General features: G+C 37.0%; 3 protein-coding genes across 6 annotated transcripts; all 3 read left to right on the top strand.

Annotated features, from left to right (window-relative positions):
• LOC109718836 (protein NUCLEAR FUSION DEFECTIVE 6, chloroplastic/mitochondrial-like) lies at window positions 128–3,174 on the top strand. 4 transcript variants are annotated; one of them, XM_020245276.1, is made up of 4 exons: window positions 128–381; window positions 474–595; window positions 1,964–1,999; window positions 3,034–3,174. In XM_020245276.1, the coding sequence occupies exons 1-3, from the start codon at window positions 239–241 to the stop codon at window positions 1,981–1,983; spliced, it is 285 nt and encodes a 94-aa protein (XP_020100865.1). In that variant the 5' UTR covers window positions 128–238; the 3' UTR covers window positions 1,984–1,999; window positions 3,034–3,174. The 4 variants fall into 4 exon arrangements, with proteins under 4 accessions (XP_020100865.1, XP_020100864.1, XP_020100866.1 ...); XM_020245275.1 differs by having other exon boundaries at window positions 3,031–3,174; XM_020245277.1 differs by lacking the exon at window positions 1,964–1,999.
• On the top strand, window positions 4,487–7,347 carry LOC109717942 (40S ribosomal protein S15a-5-like). The gene is made up of 3 exons (XM_020243904.1): window positions 4,487–4,760; window positions 6,255–6,415; window positions 6,929–7,347. Exons 1-3 carry the CDS (start codon window positions 4,631–4,633, stop codon window positions 7,025–7,027), a joined length of 390 nt encoding a protein of 129 aa, XP_020099493.1. The 5' UTR covers window positions 4,487–4,630; the 3' UTR covers window positions 7,028–7,347.
• Window positions 8,067–16,440, top strand: LOC109718194 (proline-, glutamic acid- and leucine-rich protein 1). Its single transcript, XM_020244270.1, has 13 exons — window positions 8,067–8,458; window positions 9,371–9,487; window positions 10,297–10,361; window positions 10,954–11,059; window positions 11,150–11,221; window positions 11,641–11,700; window positions 11,805–11,934; window positions 12,018–12,211; window positions 12,746–12,930; window positions 13,336–13,463; window positions 14,137–14,414; window positions 14,554–14,794; window positions 15,512–16,440. Exons 1-13 carry the CDS (start codon window positions 8,159–8,161, stop codon window positions 16,264–16,266), a joined length of 2,631 nt encoding a protein of 876 aa, XP_020099859.1. The 5' UTR covers window positions 8,067–8,158; the 3' UTR covers window positions 16,267–16,440.

The following is a 17,005-nucleotide window of genomic DNA, read 5'->3' as shown; positions in this document are numbered from 1 at the left end:
TTTAAGACGCCACTTAAGTTTTAAATTGTTACTAAAATTTAAATTTGGACGGTAAGAGTCTAAGAGATTGTGTTTGGATTTGGATCGAACATCTCAACCCGAATCCGCGAGTATAAGAAGGCTCTACTCTCGTCTTCGCCCTCGCCAAAAGCCCAAAACCCTCCCAGCAAACACCCGTCGCCCCGCCCCCTAACCCCGCTCTCAAAACCCTCTTCGTCGAGCTCGTCTCCGGGCAACCATGGCCACCGTCGCCAGGTCCATCCTCCGAGGCGCCGCCCCCGCCGTGAGATCCGCCGCCCCCTCCATCTTCTCCGGCGGCGGCGGCGCCGCTCTCCGCCGTCTCCCCAAGCTAAGGCCATCGCCTCCTCCTCGCCTCCTCAGGTAAATTTCCAGATCATTCTCTCTCTCTCTAGGGCTCTCTCTCTCTCTCTCTCTCTCTCTCTCTCTCTCTCTCTGAGAATGGCTTGTGGAAGGTCTCCGGCGGAGAGCAGCTTCTGCGTGGAGTCGCTCCTGCCGCTGCACAGCGCCACCGCCGCAGCCGTGATGACCTCGATGCTCTCCGTCTCCCGCTCCGACTACGGCTTGCTCTCCAAAGGTACTGTTCTATTCCGAATCTCTCTTCTCCTTGGTTAATCTAATGACTGGGAATTGGGAAGTTCTTAGCTTTTCTTTTTGTTTGCCGGATCGGGATCGGGATCTTTACGGTAGGATTTAGTTGGGAACTAGTTTAAGTAAATTGGTGGAGGGACCTAAGCGACCAATATGGTGTGAAATTCATGTTGGAGACTTTTTGTTTTTGATATGTAGTAGTTAACTCTACGTAAAGAGGAAGATTCTGAATTTGTACGCTCGTGCATACACTGATAATCGTGCATGTAATGACCGTCAACTGCTTCTATGATAGATCTAATGGAGATGAAAGCATAGTTTGAACTTTGAATATACTTTGATCTTCGCTAGTTTTCTCTCTCTCTTTTGATTTCTCTCTGCTTTACAATTTTATTATACCCCACATACCCCGAAGGAATATTTGTATTTTGTTAGGAAGAGATGGCTCGGATTTGGAAGAATTATAGATGAATCAGAAAATTTGGTTGATGATTGATGGTTGAGTAGGTAACATTCGGTATGCTCAATTCGTCATCTTATTATAGGATCAACGCGCTCATAGGTTTTTCATGACAACGTTGCTTCAGATATCCTTACTAATGGCGCCTTGCTGTAACTGCTCACCAGGATTCTCATCTTTTACTTAGATCAATTGATGCTTGAAGCGTTAGATTCTGCTTTATAGCCACAAACAAGATGCGAGGAAAAACTAATGAATCACTGTATTTGGAAATTGTGCTCTGGTTGCTTCCTTTTTCTCAGTTCTCAACATGGACACCCTGTTTTCGATAGATGGTTTCTAAACTAAGGTTGCAAATTGTGCGCCTTATTGAGTCCTCAGACTTTTAGATTCTTGCATGAAATTTAGTAAGAAGCACTCCTTTTCACTGATTGTTAAACTGTATATACTATATCGTATATCATTCCACAACTTTATTAATTTTGAAAAAAGAAAAAAGCCAAATGGTAATCCAGAGCAAATAATTCAGTTGCAACATATTGAATTGGAGCTGAAACTTGTTTACCACACAATGGCTTTTGATATTTTTTGACTTTTTTGCTTTTCATCAGTCATGATAATTCATTCTTAAGGTTTTGTTGTGGTTGAATTGCTAGTTTTTGAGCAAGAATCCTTCCATTGGTTAACACTAGTCACCCTATTTATCAGCAAATTGTCTTTTTTTTACTCTTAAGATATTTATATTTGCATAAAGAAAGTGAATGAATTACTGTATTGCTAATGTTTGTATATCTGTTATCTTCCCTTTCTCATCTTGAGTCAATCTCCCATTCTTGAGCTTTCTTTTATATAAGGAACACATTTCTTTTTCTTTTTCTTTTTTTCCTTTTGTAGGACAAGATGAAACTAGATGAAGGTCGAGCCAGAAAGGTGAATAACTAAATTATTTCTATGATTATTTGGTTTTATTTGTGACTTAAACAAGAGGTTGAGAATACTTACCATGGTTTGAGGTATGGCCTACTATTTCCATTTATTAGGCCACTCCTATGATTCCATTGCGTTTTCATGTTTCTTCTATTTTTACTTATTAAGTGACTATCATTCTAACATCTTGAGAATGAAAAGCTACAGTTGAACTATCAGTAATGCAGCATTGAGGGCATGTTAGACGATATCAATGTCCTTCTGTTCTTGAAAATTTTGAAGCTTTGAGGAATCCAGGATAATTGTTTTCTTAAGCTGTGATTATTGAAGACCTTTTGATCCTTCATTAATACGCAGTTCTGTTATTTGGTTATTCTTTTAATCATCTTTGTTTATTAAGCATCTTAGAAACTAATAAAAGACACCAAATCAATTTAATAAAACAGTATATATCATGCAAAATCCACTACTTGCATGCGAACAAGTTTCACTTTTGTTGTTAGCAGCATTCACTTCAATTTCCATGGGGGTCGTAATACGAAGTAAGTTGGGGTTAAGCACTTCAGGTTTTGTAATTTAGGTCCATTAAACTGCTGAGACCAGTGGGCTAGTTGCGGCAATACATCTAAGTTTCATTTTTCGTTGTTTGCATAACTAGTTCAGCTCAAAGTGTAACCTATATCAAGAAATATATGTTACATTAGTTTGGCTAGTTTTTTGTTTGTTAAGCGTTGAAGGACCTTCTAATTCTTATTTTATCAACTTCGTTAGGCTGAATGTAGGCTGTGTAGTTCAGTCGCAAAGTAGATTGAATTTGTACAGTCATAATTAATCCTGAGTAGGTGCTTTTCTTTTTAGTAGCTCTTCCTGTCGGCGGTAATCTAAGCATTTTATTTCTAGTTACAATTTGCGCATAATCTCAATTGCTATCGTCTTTAACCTTTAATTGATTTGTTGGATGCTTTTATTTACAAATGAAAAGTATGTGTGTTCATTAGCAAAGTCAGCCGAAGTACTAATACGCTATTTTACAGCAGCTGGAAACGATGGCGTATAATGCAAATTCTGTTTGTTCCGACCATGAAATTAAGAACAATGAGAAAACCTGCCGTTCTTAAGATGCTGATTAGCTTAGCGAGAGCTACAAGGAAAAACTGACTCCATTTTTCATCACTCTTTTTTAAACCAGTTCGGCTTGTCATAAACCTGAGGAAGATATGTAATTTGATATGGACAGTGTTGAAATATCTGTTTAATTGTTTCCCATTTCTATTTCCATTGAGATCAACTCGGCATGCTTTTTAAGTTTTTTAATTGTTCTTTCAGTGGTGCTCAGAGCATCATGAACATTTTCATCATGTGCGACGCCGCGCACGGAGAGCGACGACGCATTCAGCAGCGTCGCGTTCGTGCGGCAGTTCCACTTTCCGGCTTTTTTCATGGCGGTCCAAAATTCTAGGGCTAGGGCTCCCTCCTCTGCCGCGCCGCCTCCTCTTCCTCTAGGGTTTTGTGGGAGGGGAGAGATATATAAATATATGCGCGGCAGGAGAGGAGGAGAAGAGAACTAGGATTCCGCGAGAGCCGAGTTGGATTTCATCTGGTTTTCTTGGCGGGGAGGGAAGCCAGACCGCTTGTGGCTGCTCTTTTTTTTTTTTTTTTTTTTTTTTTTTTTTTTTTTTTTTTTTTTTTTTTTTTTTTTTTTTTTGGGCGGTGAGCGTGTTTTGCGGAATTTGGTTTGTTGGGCCGGTGTAACATGGGCCTATGAGGTCCACATACTAATAAAACTAAACGGGCCGAATCAGGATGCATTAGCCTTTGTTTCTCTTCGGCCTAGGTCGGCCCGGCCTGGAATTACAGATTCTAGATAGGACTGGTCTACGTTAGGCCAAGTTGTGTAGTTTTTTTAAGAATAATATCTAATATGTTTCTGAAAATTTTTAAAATATCTAATTTATTTTTTTTTTGTTTTAAATATATTTCTTATGTAGTTTTTCATTATTCAAAAATAATCTCGGTGTTAATACTCGTTAAGCTATCTTTAATTAAACTCGGGTTAAATTTTTACATGAGTTAAAAGAATTAAAATATATATTTTTTTTCCTTACCGTGAGAGCAAATAAGAAAAGTTGGTGAAAATAGAAGGGTATATTTGAAAAAATAAAAAATAAAAATATTTTTTTTTAGAGATATACGAGTAATTATTTTTTTTTAATATTTAATAGTTGTATTTTTAATTTGTTTATATATATTGGTTTTAGAGAACATATGGTATTATTATTTAGCTCTTTTTAATATTCAAAATTTTGAATAGTTTTATCAAATACTTAGAAAAAAAAAAAAAAACTATAAAATAACCGCCAGTGTAAAATATTATTTATAATAAAAATTTCACCTTTTTTAAATAATAATAATAAAGAGTAATATATTCAAAAAAAAAAAGAAAAAAAGAAAAAAAAGTTAGGCTGGAATGCTTCATATTAGAAGTTTTGTTTTTCAATCGGGGCTAAGACCCTGCCGAGCTAGATTTGTCCGCAACCGGCGCTGCGAACACTAAAACCCTAACCCTAGAATCCCTGTTGATCGTAAACGCGCCCAATCCCTTGTTAGGGTTTTGGCGAGGACGAAGAGGGAGGGATGGGGCGGAGGATCCTGAACGAGGCGCTGAGGAAGATGGTGAACGCGGAGCGGAGAGGGAAGGCCACCGCCACCCTCAAACCTATCTCCACCGTCATCACCTCCTTCCTCCACATCATGAAGCATCGAGGTAGTGAAATCTCCACTTCCCATCTTACATTCGTGTTTTTCGATCTCATCAATCAGATTAATGCGGCAATGGTTGGTTGTTTTAGCTGTTTCAGCTTAGTACTGTTGAAAAGATCATCTTTTGAATACTTGTTTGGTTCTAATTTAGTGTTGGTTGTCGTGATCCATCTACTTTTTGTAATTTAAGGCTCTGTTTGCGAGTGCGGTAGAATTCATTACTCGTGGTGAGAAACTGCTGTAGGAAAAATATTTACTTTGTTTAAGCGATAACATGCAACACAGATTGTGCTAGTTTGGTTACAGATGTACTTTATGCAACCCCACCGAAAAAAACGGAGATGCATATCTCACTGCACGGCCTATTTATAGAGCGATTTTTTGGTTGTAAGTAGTGTAGGATTCCAGCATCCATCAACTTTACTTGACATAAGGCTTTGTTTAGGATTGCCGGCAGGATCTATTAGACACATTGGGAAAGTGTGATATGAAAAATATTCTGTTCGTTTACATACGTGATAACGTGTAGCACAGATCACGCCAGTTAGCAGTTCCACTCGAAAACAGAGAAGCATATCTCTATATGTTTCCGCCTCGGCTCCTTGTGTCCCAGTTGCGTTAGATGACTCTCGATAACGAACGGGCCATAAGATGAATCGTGAGTTTTGAAAGAGAGGAAATTTTTTTTTTTTAACTATCTAGAGCTCAACATCATTCAAGCATGTCTTAATATAACTAGTAAATTAGTCCAAGAGATCATGGGCTTCACTTTGTTTTGTAAAGTGAAAGCAAGGTTTTAAAAAGGAGGTGATTAAATAATGTGGTGAAATTGAAAATTAAGATTGAAAATTTATATATTAACCATGGAGCTATCTGTTTGCCTTCTCATAATTTGAGTTATCTACCTACAGTTCTAGTGCATTGTGAACATAGGTTACAGCCTGAAAAGGATCTGGAAGATGCCTTTTAACAACGAATTCCGCTTTAAAATTCAAAACTGGGGACTATTGCTTGAAGATCTCTTTTAATTTTCCTCTGTGCCGCTAACGCTTCTTTTCTGTATTATTCTCTGTCCCCAAAAGAAATACTAACTGCAATGAAGAGATCTTATTCAGGCTAGTGGATGGAATTAGGGACCCTGTAATCAATGATCATACTCGCTTCCATTAGTTCGACCAATGTGAGCTAAGCGAGTGTTGGTACTGTTTTTAGAGTTAAATTCAAGTCCGGTAATGCGAGTCGGAAAAATGATACATAGAAAAATCCATAATTACATTGCGTCGGTGTATTAAAGTGCAACTAAGTTTTTTTTTTCATTAATTATAAAAAGTCAATAACAAATCAGTCGAAAATGTTTTATTCCCATTATTTTATATGTTATTGGAATCCATCGGATAGCATCAGTTTGTCCTAATTTGTGTAAATGTTGTATAGTAAGTTTGAACTTTGTTACCGTCTCTATGTTTTTTCAACATGCAATAATTCTTCTATTTCACAGGGTATATCAAAGATTTTCAGGTCTTTGATCCACAAAGAGTGGGGAAAGTTACGGTGGAATTGCAAGGCAGGATAAATGATTGTCGAGCTCTTACATACAGACAGGACATTAAGGCTAAGGAAATAGAAAACTATAGATTGCGAATGCTCCCAACACAGCAGGTTTGTATCCATATTGATGTGGCCTTTGTTGAAGTTTCACGAAAAATGTATTAGTCATAAATTTGTCATTGCTGCAATTTATTTAAAATTCATTGCTAGTTGATTAAGGGAAGTAGAAATCAGATTAATTGAATTTGTTTCTTGCGATTAATTTATATGTTCTTGGTGTTTCCTCCTGTAATTAATGGATTTTTTATATCTAGGCCTTGTATAATAGTGTAGCATGCAGAGCGAGAAAATACACAAATTGATTCTTCCTAGGAATATAACCTCCATACTTACGCCAAAGTGAAAGCTACAATCTGTCTATTCGCCAGCAATTGTTCCAAAATAAACTTAAACCATTAATTATCGAACTTACTCGAGTTATCCACTTTTTATTTTGACATTATTCTGTTTAGTTGGTTGGATGTGTTAATTTGGGATCTCGCTACCACTAGCTTTTTTCCACAAGAACTACCTAGAAGGATAATAAAATACTAATGATGGTTGTTTATTTTACTGTTATTGCAGTGGGGTTATGTCGTGATCACAACCCCTAATGGCGTCTTGGATCACGAGGAAGCTATGAAGCAAAACGTTGGTGGCCAAGTTCTCGGTTACTTCCATTGACATAGAAAAGAGTTCATTCCCATCTTTGACAATGGCCCTCGGACAGCGTAAAAAATTGTTGTAACAAGTGCAAGTTTTCTTACGAAAATTGGTTTCTTTTGTGGTGTTCAGGAAATAGGGCAAAATGCGCGGAAGTTAAAGACTACCTACCAAGCCATTTGCTTGCTCTAGTTGGGCTAAACTTTTTGCTGTAACTCTCCATATATGTTGGTTTCGTCGTTTTCTTTGAAAGTTGTGTTGTTAAATAAGCAGTAACCCTTTTCTTCACCTTTCGAAGAAATTATGCAATATATATGTTTTTCGAATGCTGGATTGATGTATCTTGGAAAAGTATCTTCATTTATCCTATATCTCTGTTCAGGGCCCTTTGGGGTCTGCTTCTATTTGAAAGTAACAAGTTATGGTTAAAAAAAGAGAGAAAGAAAAGATTTGAAGGCATACTATATTGGAACTGTAGTGCTTAAATGCGTTTATTTTGCATACTTTGAGAGGTTCGAGAAATTCAAAAACGCTTTGGAAGGTTGGAAATTTCGTAGTGCTTCTAAATTTCTTTTTTTGCCCTTTGAGAAGTCTATTGAATCCCAAATTTAAGAAACCTTCGTATTAATTGATGGAATTATGTAATAAATCATCATGTTAATGGATGAAAATAATTTAATTTGAAATAATCGAGAGTTGAGAGGTTCCCAGCCCCTTCAATCCAGCGATTTTAAGCAGTATTAAATCCAAGGAAAAATTGCACTATCATCCTTAGAACTTTTAGTGAAGTTTCATGTTGGATCACAAACTTTTGAATTTGAAATTTAAAGCCCCAATGGTTTAATGTTATTTTGCTTTAATCCTAATCCTTATTAGGAGACAACGCACATCGCTATACAATTAAATAAATTTTCTTCTACTATACAAACTCGAGTAAATTAATTTTGAAATTCGGGGCCTCAAACATTAAATTCAAAACCTGGAGGACTAAATTAAAACTCGACTACAAGTTTAGGGACCAGCCGCGCAATTTAGCCTTTAAACCCTGAACCCTAGCCCCCGAATCTCCTCCTCTACCCATCGCCTCCGGAGGAGGTCGCCCTCTCCTCTCCTCCCTCCTCGGCTCCGTAGCGAGCTCGCTCCTCCACTCCCATGGCGATCGCGGGCTTCGTCGAGGGCATGGGCGATCACAAGCTGAAGCCTCGCCTCCTCAGCTCGTTGGTGCGCGAGCGCCTCCCCGGCGGCGACGGCGCCGCGGGCTCGCGCCCCTCCCCGTCCCCCGCTGAGCTCTCCTCCGTCCTCGCCGCCGTAAAAACGCACGGCCTCCTCGCCGAGGCCGCCGCCGCCGCCGCCACCGCTGCGGGGCGCCCCGACCCGGAGCTCGCCGAGTCGTGGCGAGGCGCCGTCGACGCGTGGGCCGATCGCGTCCTCTCGCTGGTTTCGAGCAATGCGGTAGCGGTTTCCGATCTCCTTAGTGCTTATCTCCTCTTCCTAATTTGGTCTCCCATGCTCGAATTGTTTCCTTCACTGAAATTTTTGATATTTTTGGACTTCAAGAGCAACTTTCATTAGAGAAAAGAAGTGTATTATTAGTCTTTTCTGAAAAAAACCCATATTTTTGAAGAAAAAGTTTCTTTCTTTTTGGCTGAATTTGTAAGAAAAAGCGTAAGAAAGCTGTAATTTTATAGTTGCTTTACTTATGTCCGTAGGATTTAATCCTCTTTTTCATGAATAATGGAGCTAGGAAGCATCTAAAACCACATTAGCACTAGGGAATAAGTTAATTCATGGGTAATATAACGATGACTTTAAAAGATAGCGAAACAATCATGGGATTTGTTGGAATAGGCACGGAAGTACTTTCTTTGACAAAGAATTTGCTTGAAAAAGCGGTTGATGGAGGACTAGGATACATATAATTGATGCCAGATAGTTAGTTGTTGTTGTTTTGGTTGGAGAATCAATGGAAATTTATGGGACCAAATAAGTGAAGGCTTAGCTGTTGTTGTTTTAGTTGGAGAATCAATGGAAATTTATGGGACCAAATAAGTGAAGGCTTAGCTGTTGTTGTTTTAGTTGGAGAATCAATGGAAATTTATGGGACCAAATAAGTGATCTTTTTAGATCGTTTTTCGAAGCGATTTGTTACAAATTGTAGTGTGTATAATGTTTTAACTTTTGGAAATTATGTTCTAGTAAAAGAGAGTTGCTTCTGGAAATTATGTTACCTTTTTATTTTGAATATGTATTTTGCAAGTTTGTCAACGAGATATTTCTACTTCTGCTTTTTTTTTCTTCTTCTTTTTTGTATGCTACTTTACTTTTCCCATCTATTTTCATCTTTCTCTGTTTTAAATGGTCTAGTCAGACAAACGTTGGGCGGGTGCCTGCTTGTTGGGTGTGACTGTTGAGGAATGTAGCTCAGAGCGCTTCGTCGCATCATACTCTCTTTGGTTCCAGAAGTTGCTGCCAAATATTCAGGTGTTGTATGCTGGTTTTTCTGTTATAATGTTCTCGATTGGTGGGCCTTTTTGGTTATAATTTTCCATATAAGCAGATAATTTCTTTTCCATGGTTTCTATGTCTGTGAATCCTGTTCTCACTACCCATAATGCGTTGTTGCTATTTCTTATTTACCCGCTAATGGCTTTCTGTTGAGAAGTAGCAGAAGAATATGGTTTGGACTTATTTGTAATGAAATATCTCACAATGGTCAAGGATAACTTGGCCATTTATGGCCATTTACATACTTAAGGTAGAAGGAAAGGAATGTCTGCTGTCTACTTCATTGTTAATCATGATACGATCATGTACTGCTCAAGAAAGAAGAGCTGTGAGCTGAAGTCATTTCATGAATAAGCTGTGAACCTCTCATATAATTTGGGCCAACGTATCAAAAGGAGAGAATGAAGGACCTTTTGAGGGTTAAAGAGCCAACAAATGACTTGGTTGAGTATGGTCAACTTAACCCACTGAGGAAGGATAAATGATTGAACATAACAAAGTTGTCTTTCTGACCTACAACCACATAATGTTGATTAGTGCCTTATAAAGGCATACAAGGAGTTAGGATTCCAAGAATATTAAGGAGCTGAAATGCTGGAGTTGTAACAAACTGTCCTTGTTGTTGTTTATCACATATTTGTTCTTTCACCATTCCATCTGATTTTTCGGTTTCAATTAGTTATTCTCTTAATTTCTATGTTGTTTATATGATGTAATATTCATGCTTGAAATGTCAAATCTTTGAAGTATTTTTTTTAACTGAATGTTTCATTTTCTCTAAACAGCAACCATCCACCACCTATTTTGTCAAAGTGGCTTCTTGTGCTGCATTGGCTGATCTTTTCACAAGGTTTGCTGAATATAATTCTTGCAATTTCTCTATCATGGAAGTTTAGTTCCTTTTACCACTTGAATGATCAGAGAAGTGAACTTAGCTTATATTAAGGAAATTCGTTTTCTATCTTTCTTATCTGATTGATTGAAGTCAGGCACATATAATTCAGCTGTAACACCGTCTTGTACTATTAGGACATCATAGTCTCTCATCTGAACTAATTTAATGAGGAGAATTTCCAAAAATTTTCCAAATTAAGTTGAAACATGACCTTGTTTGCTTTTTAATTAGGTAATAATTAGGTACTTTTTGATAAGCAATTCATGATTATAATGCCAGAAAATAAACTCATGCTTTTTAACAATTCTTTAGTTCTCCTAGTAGGTGTATATAACCCTCTTTGATATTCTAATAAATCATAACTACTATATTAATTGTACACATTGATGAAAAGTTGTCGGTTCCATTATATTTGTACATATCCTTTGCATAATTTGACAACACCCTGTACAATTTCTACGTTATGTTAAAACTATTGATGAAGCATGTGTGTTAGTTCATCTTTGTCTTTTTATTTTGTTCTCTAAATTCTTTCTTGGGATATCAGGTTAGCAAATTTTTCAAATTTGAAGAAAGATTCAACATCTTTTGCTGGGAAGCTTGTCCAACCAGTTCTTCAGTTGTTAAATGAGGATGGACCATTTACTTTATGGGTGAGTATCATTTTTGTACAGAGCTTGTTCTATTTAACTAATATTAGAGAACAATTAGATCCTATTTACTATTTTTTTTATCCTGTGCAGGGAGGAGCCATTAATTTATTGTGCACATTAATGCAATTCTATCCACCTTCAGTGCAACGATATTATGATCATGTAAGATCACTTTATAGATAACCGTACTATTATTCATCTATACTTTAATCTATTTTGAAGAGATTTAATGCTATATTGGGATTATTTGAAGTCGGAGTTTTTTGTTCTCTTAACCAATTTAAGGAAATAATGGTCTCTCATAATGTTGAAACTTTGAGTCTAAAATTACACTCAAACCAATTTTTGGCCTTAGTCTCTTATAAAATTTTGAGTGCAAAGGTAATCTATTTTCCTTCTATGTCTTCTATTTTATAGGTTGGCTGAACAAACTTTATTGGATGTCATATTTAACTATTAACTCATATCAATGTGTGCATTTGATAGTGTTCAGTTTTTCTGATCTAATAAACTTTGTGTCTTAAGACCGTTCTAAGATTGCTAACTTTCTAAGATTGCTAACTTAATGGTCATGTTTGTAGGTTGAAGCTACACTTGTATCTAAGATTATGTCTGGAAAATTGGATACACATACATCGCGGGTAAGGACTTGATTTTCGTCACGATATCAATGTAGCTTGATAATTATTGTACATTGAAGTGAAGTAGTGAAAAAACTGTTGTGCACCTGATCACCTTCTTTCAGAAATTTGCCTTCTGCTTAGCTTTACTACCAAAGGCAAGAGGTGATGAAGAAAGCTGGTCTCTCTTGATGCAAAAGTTATTGATTGTCATAACAAAGCTTGTAGATGATGCTTTCCAAGGGCTAGAAGACGGTATTTATAACAGAGTTTTGTATGTTATCTGTGTCTCCTTTTCTTTGCCTTCAAGAACTAAAATGCTGTTGTATATATTGCAGAAGCCAAAAGTTCAGAGGTTATGAAGTTGTTAGTTCCTCCAGGAAAAGGCACTCCACCTCCACTAGGAGGTCAGCAAAACTTAGAAGAACGATCTCATAATGCAACTAGAAGATTACGTGATTACACGATACCTACCATTTCGACGCTTATTCATTGCTGCTGTATGATGCTTACAAATCCATACCTAGTTCAGGTATGTCACATATTGTCTGTATTTTTATTTGGTCAGGTATATTGTACTGAGATATTTACCCACATTCCCTTGTAAAATTATATTTTTGACGTATATCTCCCTGCAAAATTTTTTCGTATTATGTCCTAAAAGATGCCCGCAAGCGTCTACCTGAAGTCGCCGCCTTGCATGCAAACAAAGTGCAATTGGTGGACTTAGTTCCTTACACATGCTCTTGTACTTTCTATTTCCAGAAATGTCCCTTTCGGAGAAACTTGCATAATACAAAGCGAACTCTCCTCCTTTTTATATATATATGAAAAAAAAATCAACCAGGCAAATTCCCAACTTAAAACTCGAAGGCTATTTTGTAGGAAACTGCACTTTCAAGGGTTATACATGAAAACCTGGATTTCATAGCAATATTTGCTGAGATATTTGTAAAAGCCCCTGTCACTTTTTGCCTTGTTTCGTCATGGGATACGTTTACTGATATGTAATCATGTATTTATTGATTGTGACTAAATTTGCCTAGTTACTTTTATCTGTGAGTAGGTGAATGTCCCGCTTCGGCCTTTGCTAGCTGTGATTAGGAGAGTGCTTTCTGTGGATGGTTCTTTATCTAGATCATTGCTGCCTTTCACAACTGCATTGGACCAAGAACTTCTTTGCTCCGAACTTCCATATCTACATTTGGACTTCTTGAATCTGCTGATTTCAACAATTAAAGGAGTTCGAAGGTGAGGATAAATTGCAGATGTCACTTCATCTTTTTGGATCTTGCCTATCAATCTGATTCAATTTGTATATTTTTTGCTTTAATGAACTATTAGTTAGTTATAATGATATTTGAGAAACTTTTATATCCAAGTCTTGTTTGAATGACTAAAAGCATTTTGTGATCCCGTGACTTTTGGGTCATGTATATTTTTCATTGTGAAAATCAAATTTCACTAGCTTTAATGAACTATTAGTTAGTTATAATGATATTTGAGAAACTTTTATATCCAAGTCTTGTTTGAATGACAAAGCATTTTGTGATCCCGTGACTTTTGGGTCATGTATATTTTTCATTGTGAAAATCAAATTTCACTATGTTGATTTGTATACTGCATATGCTGATTATCTTTTTTATTTTACTGCAGCCAGTTTTTGCCTCATGCTGCTACTGTTGTCCGGCTTCTAATAGAATTCTTCAGGAGAGCTAAATTGCCTTCCATAAGGATTAAAGTTTATTATATCATGCAGATGTTGCTAATCTCCATGGGAATTGGTAGGTGCTAGCTGCTTCTTTTAATGTCTAATATATACTTTTTCCTTTTTTCCCCCATGATCAAGCTGGTTTATAAAAATTCAACTGTATTTACTCAATGGTTAATATTGCATCGCTGATGATACTGTTTTCTTTGGTGTTTGACATGGAGAAATATCACAATAATTAAAATATAAATTAGAATGAATTTGTTACTAAACTGCCCTTAATTTGGCATCAGATTTGGTGAAACTTGTAACATTTAATACATGCTAGAGAACATGCTGAGATCTGTCTAGAATAACATACTTTCTCAAGCTAGGAGTGGCAGATCCTAGTTTCACGTTAGCTATCTGCTTTCGACTTGGAAAGTAATGTTTTGTTGAAATTGTTGCTTGAGCCAGCTATACCATGTCATCGCCAGACCCCTGAAAAGTATTTCCATGACGCATGAAAAGTATTTAAGCTACCGGACAGAAACTTCATGATTGTGTCTTCATTCAGACAATATAAGCACCAAAAGAGAAACTGAACTTTGGTTCTATTTTCCTATGTCTTTACCTTGAAAGCTAACTGTCTGACAAGTCTTTGTTCTTTGATTTTCTGTTTTTCCTTTCTCTACTTTTACTGCTTGTACGTTGTTATTTATTCACATTATATTCATTACTAATATGCAGGTTTGGTTCTTGACCAGGGGTAGCACTATATATAGCTGAAGAAGTAATAAAAAATGCTTTTGCTGATCTAGATGATAGTAGCAAAGGCAATTCGCTATTTCCCAGTGCATGCACATCAATAGTAAGTGAGGCAGTACAGCAGAATAGCTCGAGGAAGAGGAAAAATATTTCTCGAGCACCTTTACAGCAGTGTAATAGTATTGGTTCTGATATTGCACCAGATGCGGGAAAAATGGTAGCTCCACTTTCAGTTAAGATTGCCGCTCTAAAAGCATTGGAAGCTCTTTTGACTGTGGTATGCTTAAGATCCATACTTTTCCCGACTTTTGTATTTCTTCTTCTTCTTCTTCTTCCTTTTTTTTGGCGATGTTAGCGTTTGTTGTGTTTTATTTTTCATTGTTGTATTTTCCTATAATATTTGTGGCATTGCGTAGGGTGGTTCGTTGGACTCTTTAAGGCGGCCAGATGTGGACCGCCTTTTGATAACTGTTGCAACAAAGGCCTGTGAATTGGGATGGGGTTACGAGGGAAACTCGGCTGTTATCATAGAGGAATCAGGCATCTCCCGGGCTGATTTTCAGCTTGCTGCTTTAAAGGCACTACTAGCATCTCTTCTTTCACTTGGTCGTGGTCGCCCCCCTTATTTATCTCAGGGCCTTGAACTTTTCCGGAGAGGTAAACACTTTAGACAGTAAATCCATCTATGATACCCATATAATGCGTGTATTTACCAATTTCTTCTTTCTCTTTTACTTTTTTTTAAAAACTATAACTAATAATATACATTGCCAGTAATTTCTCTCAACCCTAAACCCTAAACTCTCAAATTGGCGACTATTAAGGTTAGTTTTTTATTTCTTTTTGGGTGATAGAAAACTTGAAATGTTGATAATCTAGGAAGAGATATATGCAAAATATGCATGAATATTAAGAGTTGTGTTAGCACTGTATATCCAGATGTGCGCAGATACGTCATACCAATTTACATTTAATGTCAATCCTTGTAAAGAAACAAATTAGAAACTACACTACAATATTGTGTATAAGTGAATTCACGGGGTTTTGTGCCGAACTTTAAATCCTCAATTATTCAATCTGAACTTAATAGTAGATGAACATATGATACTCCATAAATAGTAGCCTTCTCACCGTTTGATAGCCAAAATTTTCACCTTATAATGGAAATTGAAGATATATAATATGTGAATGTTTCTCTTTTTACGACTAGAGAGTGGGCAAAAGTCAGATGTTAAACAGTGTAAACATAAGGAAATAAATTTTCTATAAAGCATGTTTTAATCTTTTAGAGGTCCGATTAAATCAATCATTAAACTAGGGATTGAGGTAGAATTACTTGCCTTAATGTTTTACGGATTTTCTTTCTTATGGCAGGAAAACTAGAAACTGGAACAGAACTAGCAACATTTTGTGCGCATGCACTACTTGCTTTGGAACTTCTTATCCACCCGAGAGCCCTTCCACTGGAAGAACCCCCAACCGGCAAAAGCTCCATGCCGGGAAGCATTTTCCATGCAAGCCAGAACCCTAATCTGCTCTCATCTACGAGCAGTGATCGAGAAGCTATCAGGGACTCTAAATTGTACTTTAATTGGTCAGATCCCGACGGTGAACAATCTGACGATGACGACTCAATGGAAGATGCTAGACCAGAAAAGTTTGCCAGAGTTGATGTTCCACCTGCAGGGCACAGAATCGAACAAGGGGATCAGGAGAAATCGCCTAGGGTTAATGCGGAGATGGCCAGTCCAAGTTACAGCAAAGAGACTAAAGATGCAGATATGGTTGAGTCCAACAATTCGAAAGATCCGAGTTCCCATGGAACTAATGTTCTTCCAGATGTCGCCAAAAGGGTTTCACCTGTGAGCGAGGCCACAACTGTTGTGGGAGACTTGGACATTGACAAATTTAATAATCTTAGAAGTGATGTTAGTAAATTCGATAGCATCTTAGATAGCGGCGATTTTACCAATAATAACATAGCTGGTAAACCGCATGATTCAGATAATAATGAAAAAGCTGCGGATGGCGCAGTGAGAATTCTTGGTAAGGAAAGCAAGACAGATGATTCGGATTCAGATTCGGATTCGATACCAGAGATTCGCCTATGGGATTCAGATAGTGATTAGGAATTGTAACTTGTTCTCTTCATGGGGACAACACAATCTTAGACCAGGTAAATCAAATGTAATCTTTATTTATCTATTCATCTGTGTTTTTTTTTTCTTTCCTTTTTTCTTTCAACTTGTTTAATTTTACATTGAAATAGTTCAATTATTTCCTTCTCTGTTGTTGATTTGGTATTATTGAATGAAAAGTTCTCTTTCTTATCTTTTCTATCAGAAACAATTTAAACATCGAACTTGCCACTACAAATCTTAGACACATAAAATATGTATAAACTGTATAAGTGATAACAGGAATTACATATTCGCATTGCTCCCCAGTTTATTCTTTCCCACATAATACTTTCATTATATTCCATGGTCTAGGGAAATAAATTACATTTCCCAAATATCGTAACTCCAGGTGGAAACTTATCCTTCAAAACTTAAGCAGTACTCGAGCCATCTAAAATTTCTAATCCCGCCTCCCCCACCCCCCAACCCCCCAACTAAAAAAAAAGGAGAAAAATTGTTTAGGCTTCTTGAGATTGCTTTTTCCTAGAGATACTTATCTGTGTTGCTTCAGTAATCTTGATTCTTAAATTAAACTTCCAAATAAATATTCAAATCAGTACCTTTCCACCCTTCCTCCCCGTCCTGTACTTATGCTCTCCTTGCAACTACCAAAAAATAAAAAAGAAAGAAAAGAATAAAGTCTCAAGTGTAACTATAACTCAATGCTTCACCAAGCTCGCTATATATA

The sequence above is a fragment of the Ananas comosus genome, linkage group 12, assembly GCF_001540865.1.
Source record: "Ananas comosus cultivar F153 linkage group 12, ASM154086v1, whole genome shotgun sequence".
NCBI classification, from domain to species: Eukaryota; Viridiplantae; Streptophyta; class Magnoliopsida; order Poales; family Bromeliaceae; genus Ananas; species Ananas comosus.
Note: the sequence above shows the minus strand (reverse complement) of the source record. Positions and strands in the feature narration are given on the sequence as shown.

Coding starts and splice junctions, on each gene's coding strand:
- LOC109717942 (XM_020243904.1), top strand. CDS start 4,631: ATGGGGCGGAGGATCCTGAACGAGGCGCTGAGGAAGATGGTGAACGCG. Junction 4,761..6,254: donor CCACATCATGAAGCATCGAG/GTAGTGAAATCT, acceptor TCTATTTCACAG/GGTATATCAAAGATTTTCAG. Junction 6,416..6,928: donor GAATGCTCCCAACACAGCAG/GTTTGTATCCAT, acceptor CTGTTATTGCAG/TGGGGTTATGTCGTGATCAC.
- LOC109718194 (XM_020244270.1), top strand. CDS start 8,159: ATGGCGATCGCGGGCTTCGTCGAGGGCATGGGCGATCACAAGCTGAAG. Junction 11,222..11,640: donor TGCAACGATATTATGATCAT/GTAAGATCACTT, acceptor TCATGTTTGTAG/GTTGAAGCTACACTTGTATC. Junction 14,795..15,511: donor CCTTGAACTTTTCCGGAGAG/GTAAACACTTTA, acceptor TTCTTATGGCAG/GAAAACTAGAAACTGGAACA.
- LOC109718836 (XM_020245274.1), top strand. CDS start 239: ATGGCCACCGTCGCCAGGTCCATCCTCCGAGGCGCCGCCCCCGCCGTG. Junction 382..473: donor CCTCCTCCTCGCCTCCTCAG/GTAAATTTCCAG, acceptor GGCTTGTGGAAG/GTCTCCGGCGGAGAGCAGCT. Junction 596..3,030: donor CTACGGCTTGCTCTCCAAAG/GTACTGTTCTAT, acceptor GCTATTTTACAG/CAGCTGGAAACGATGGCGTA.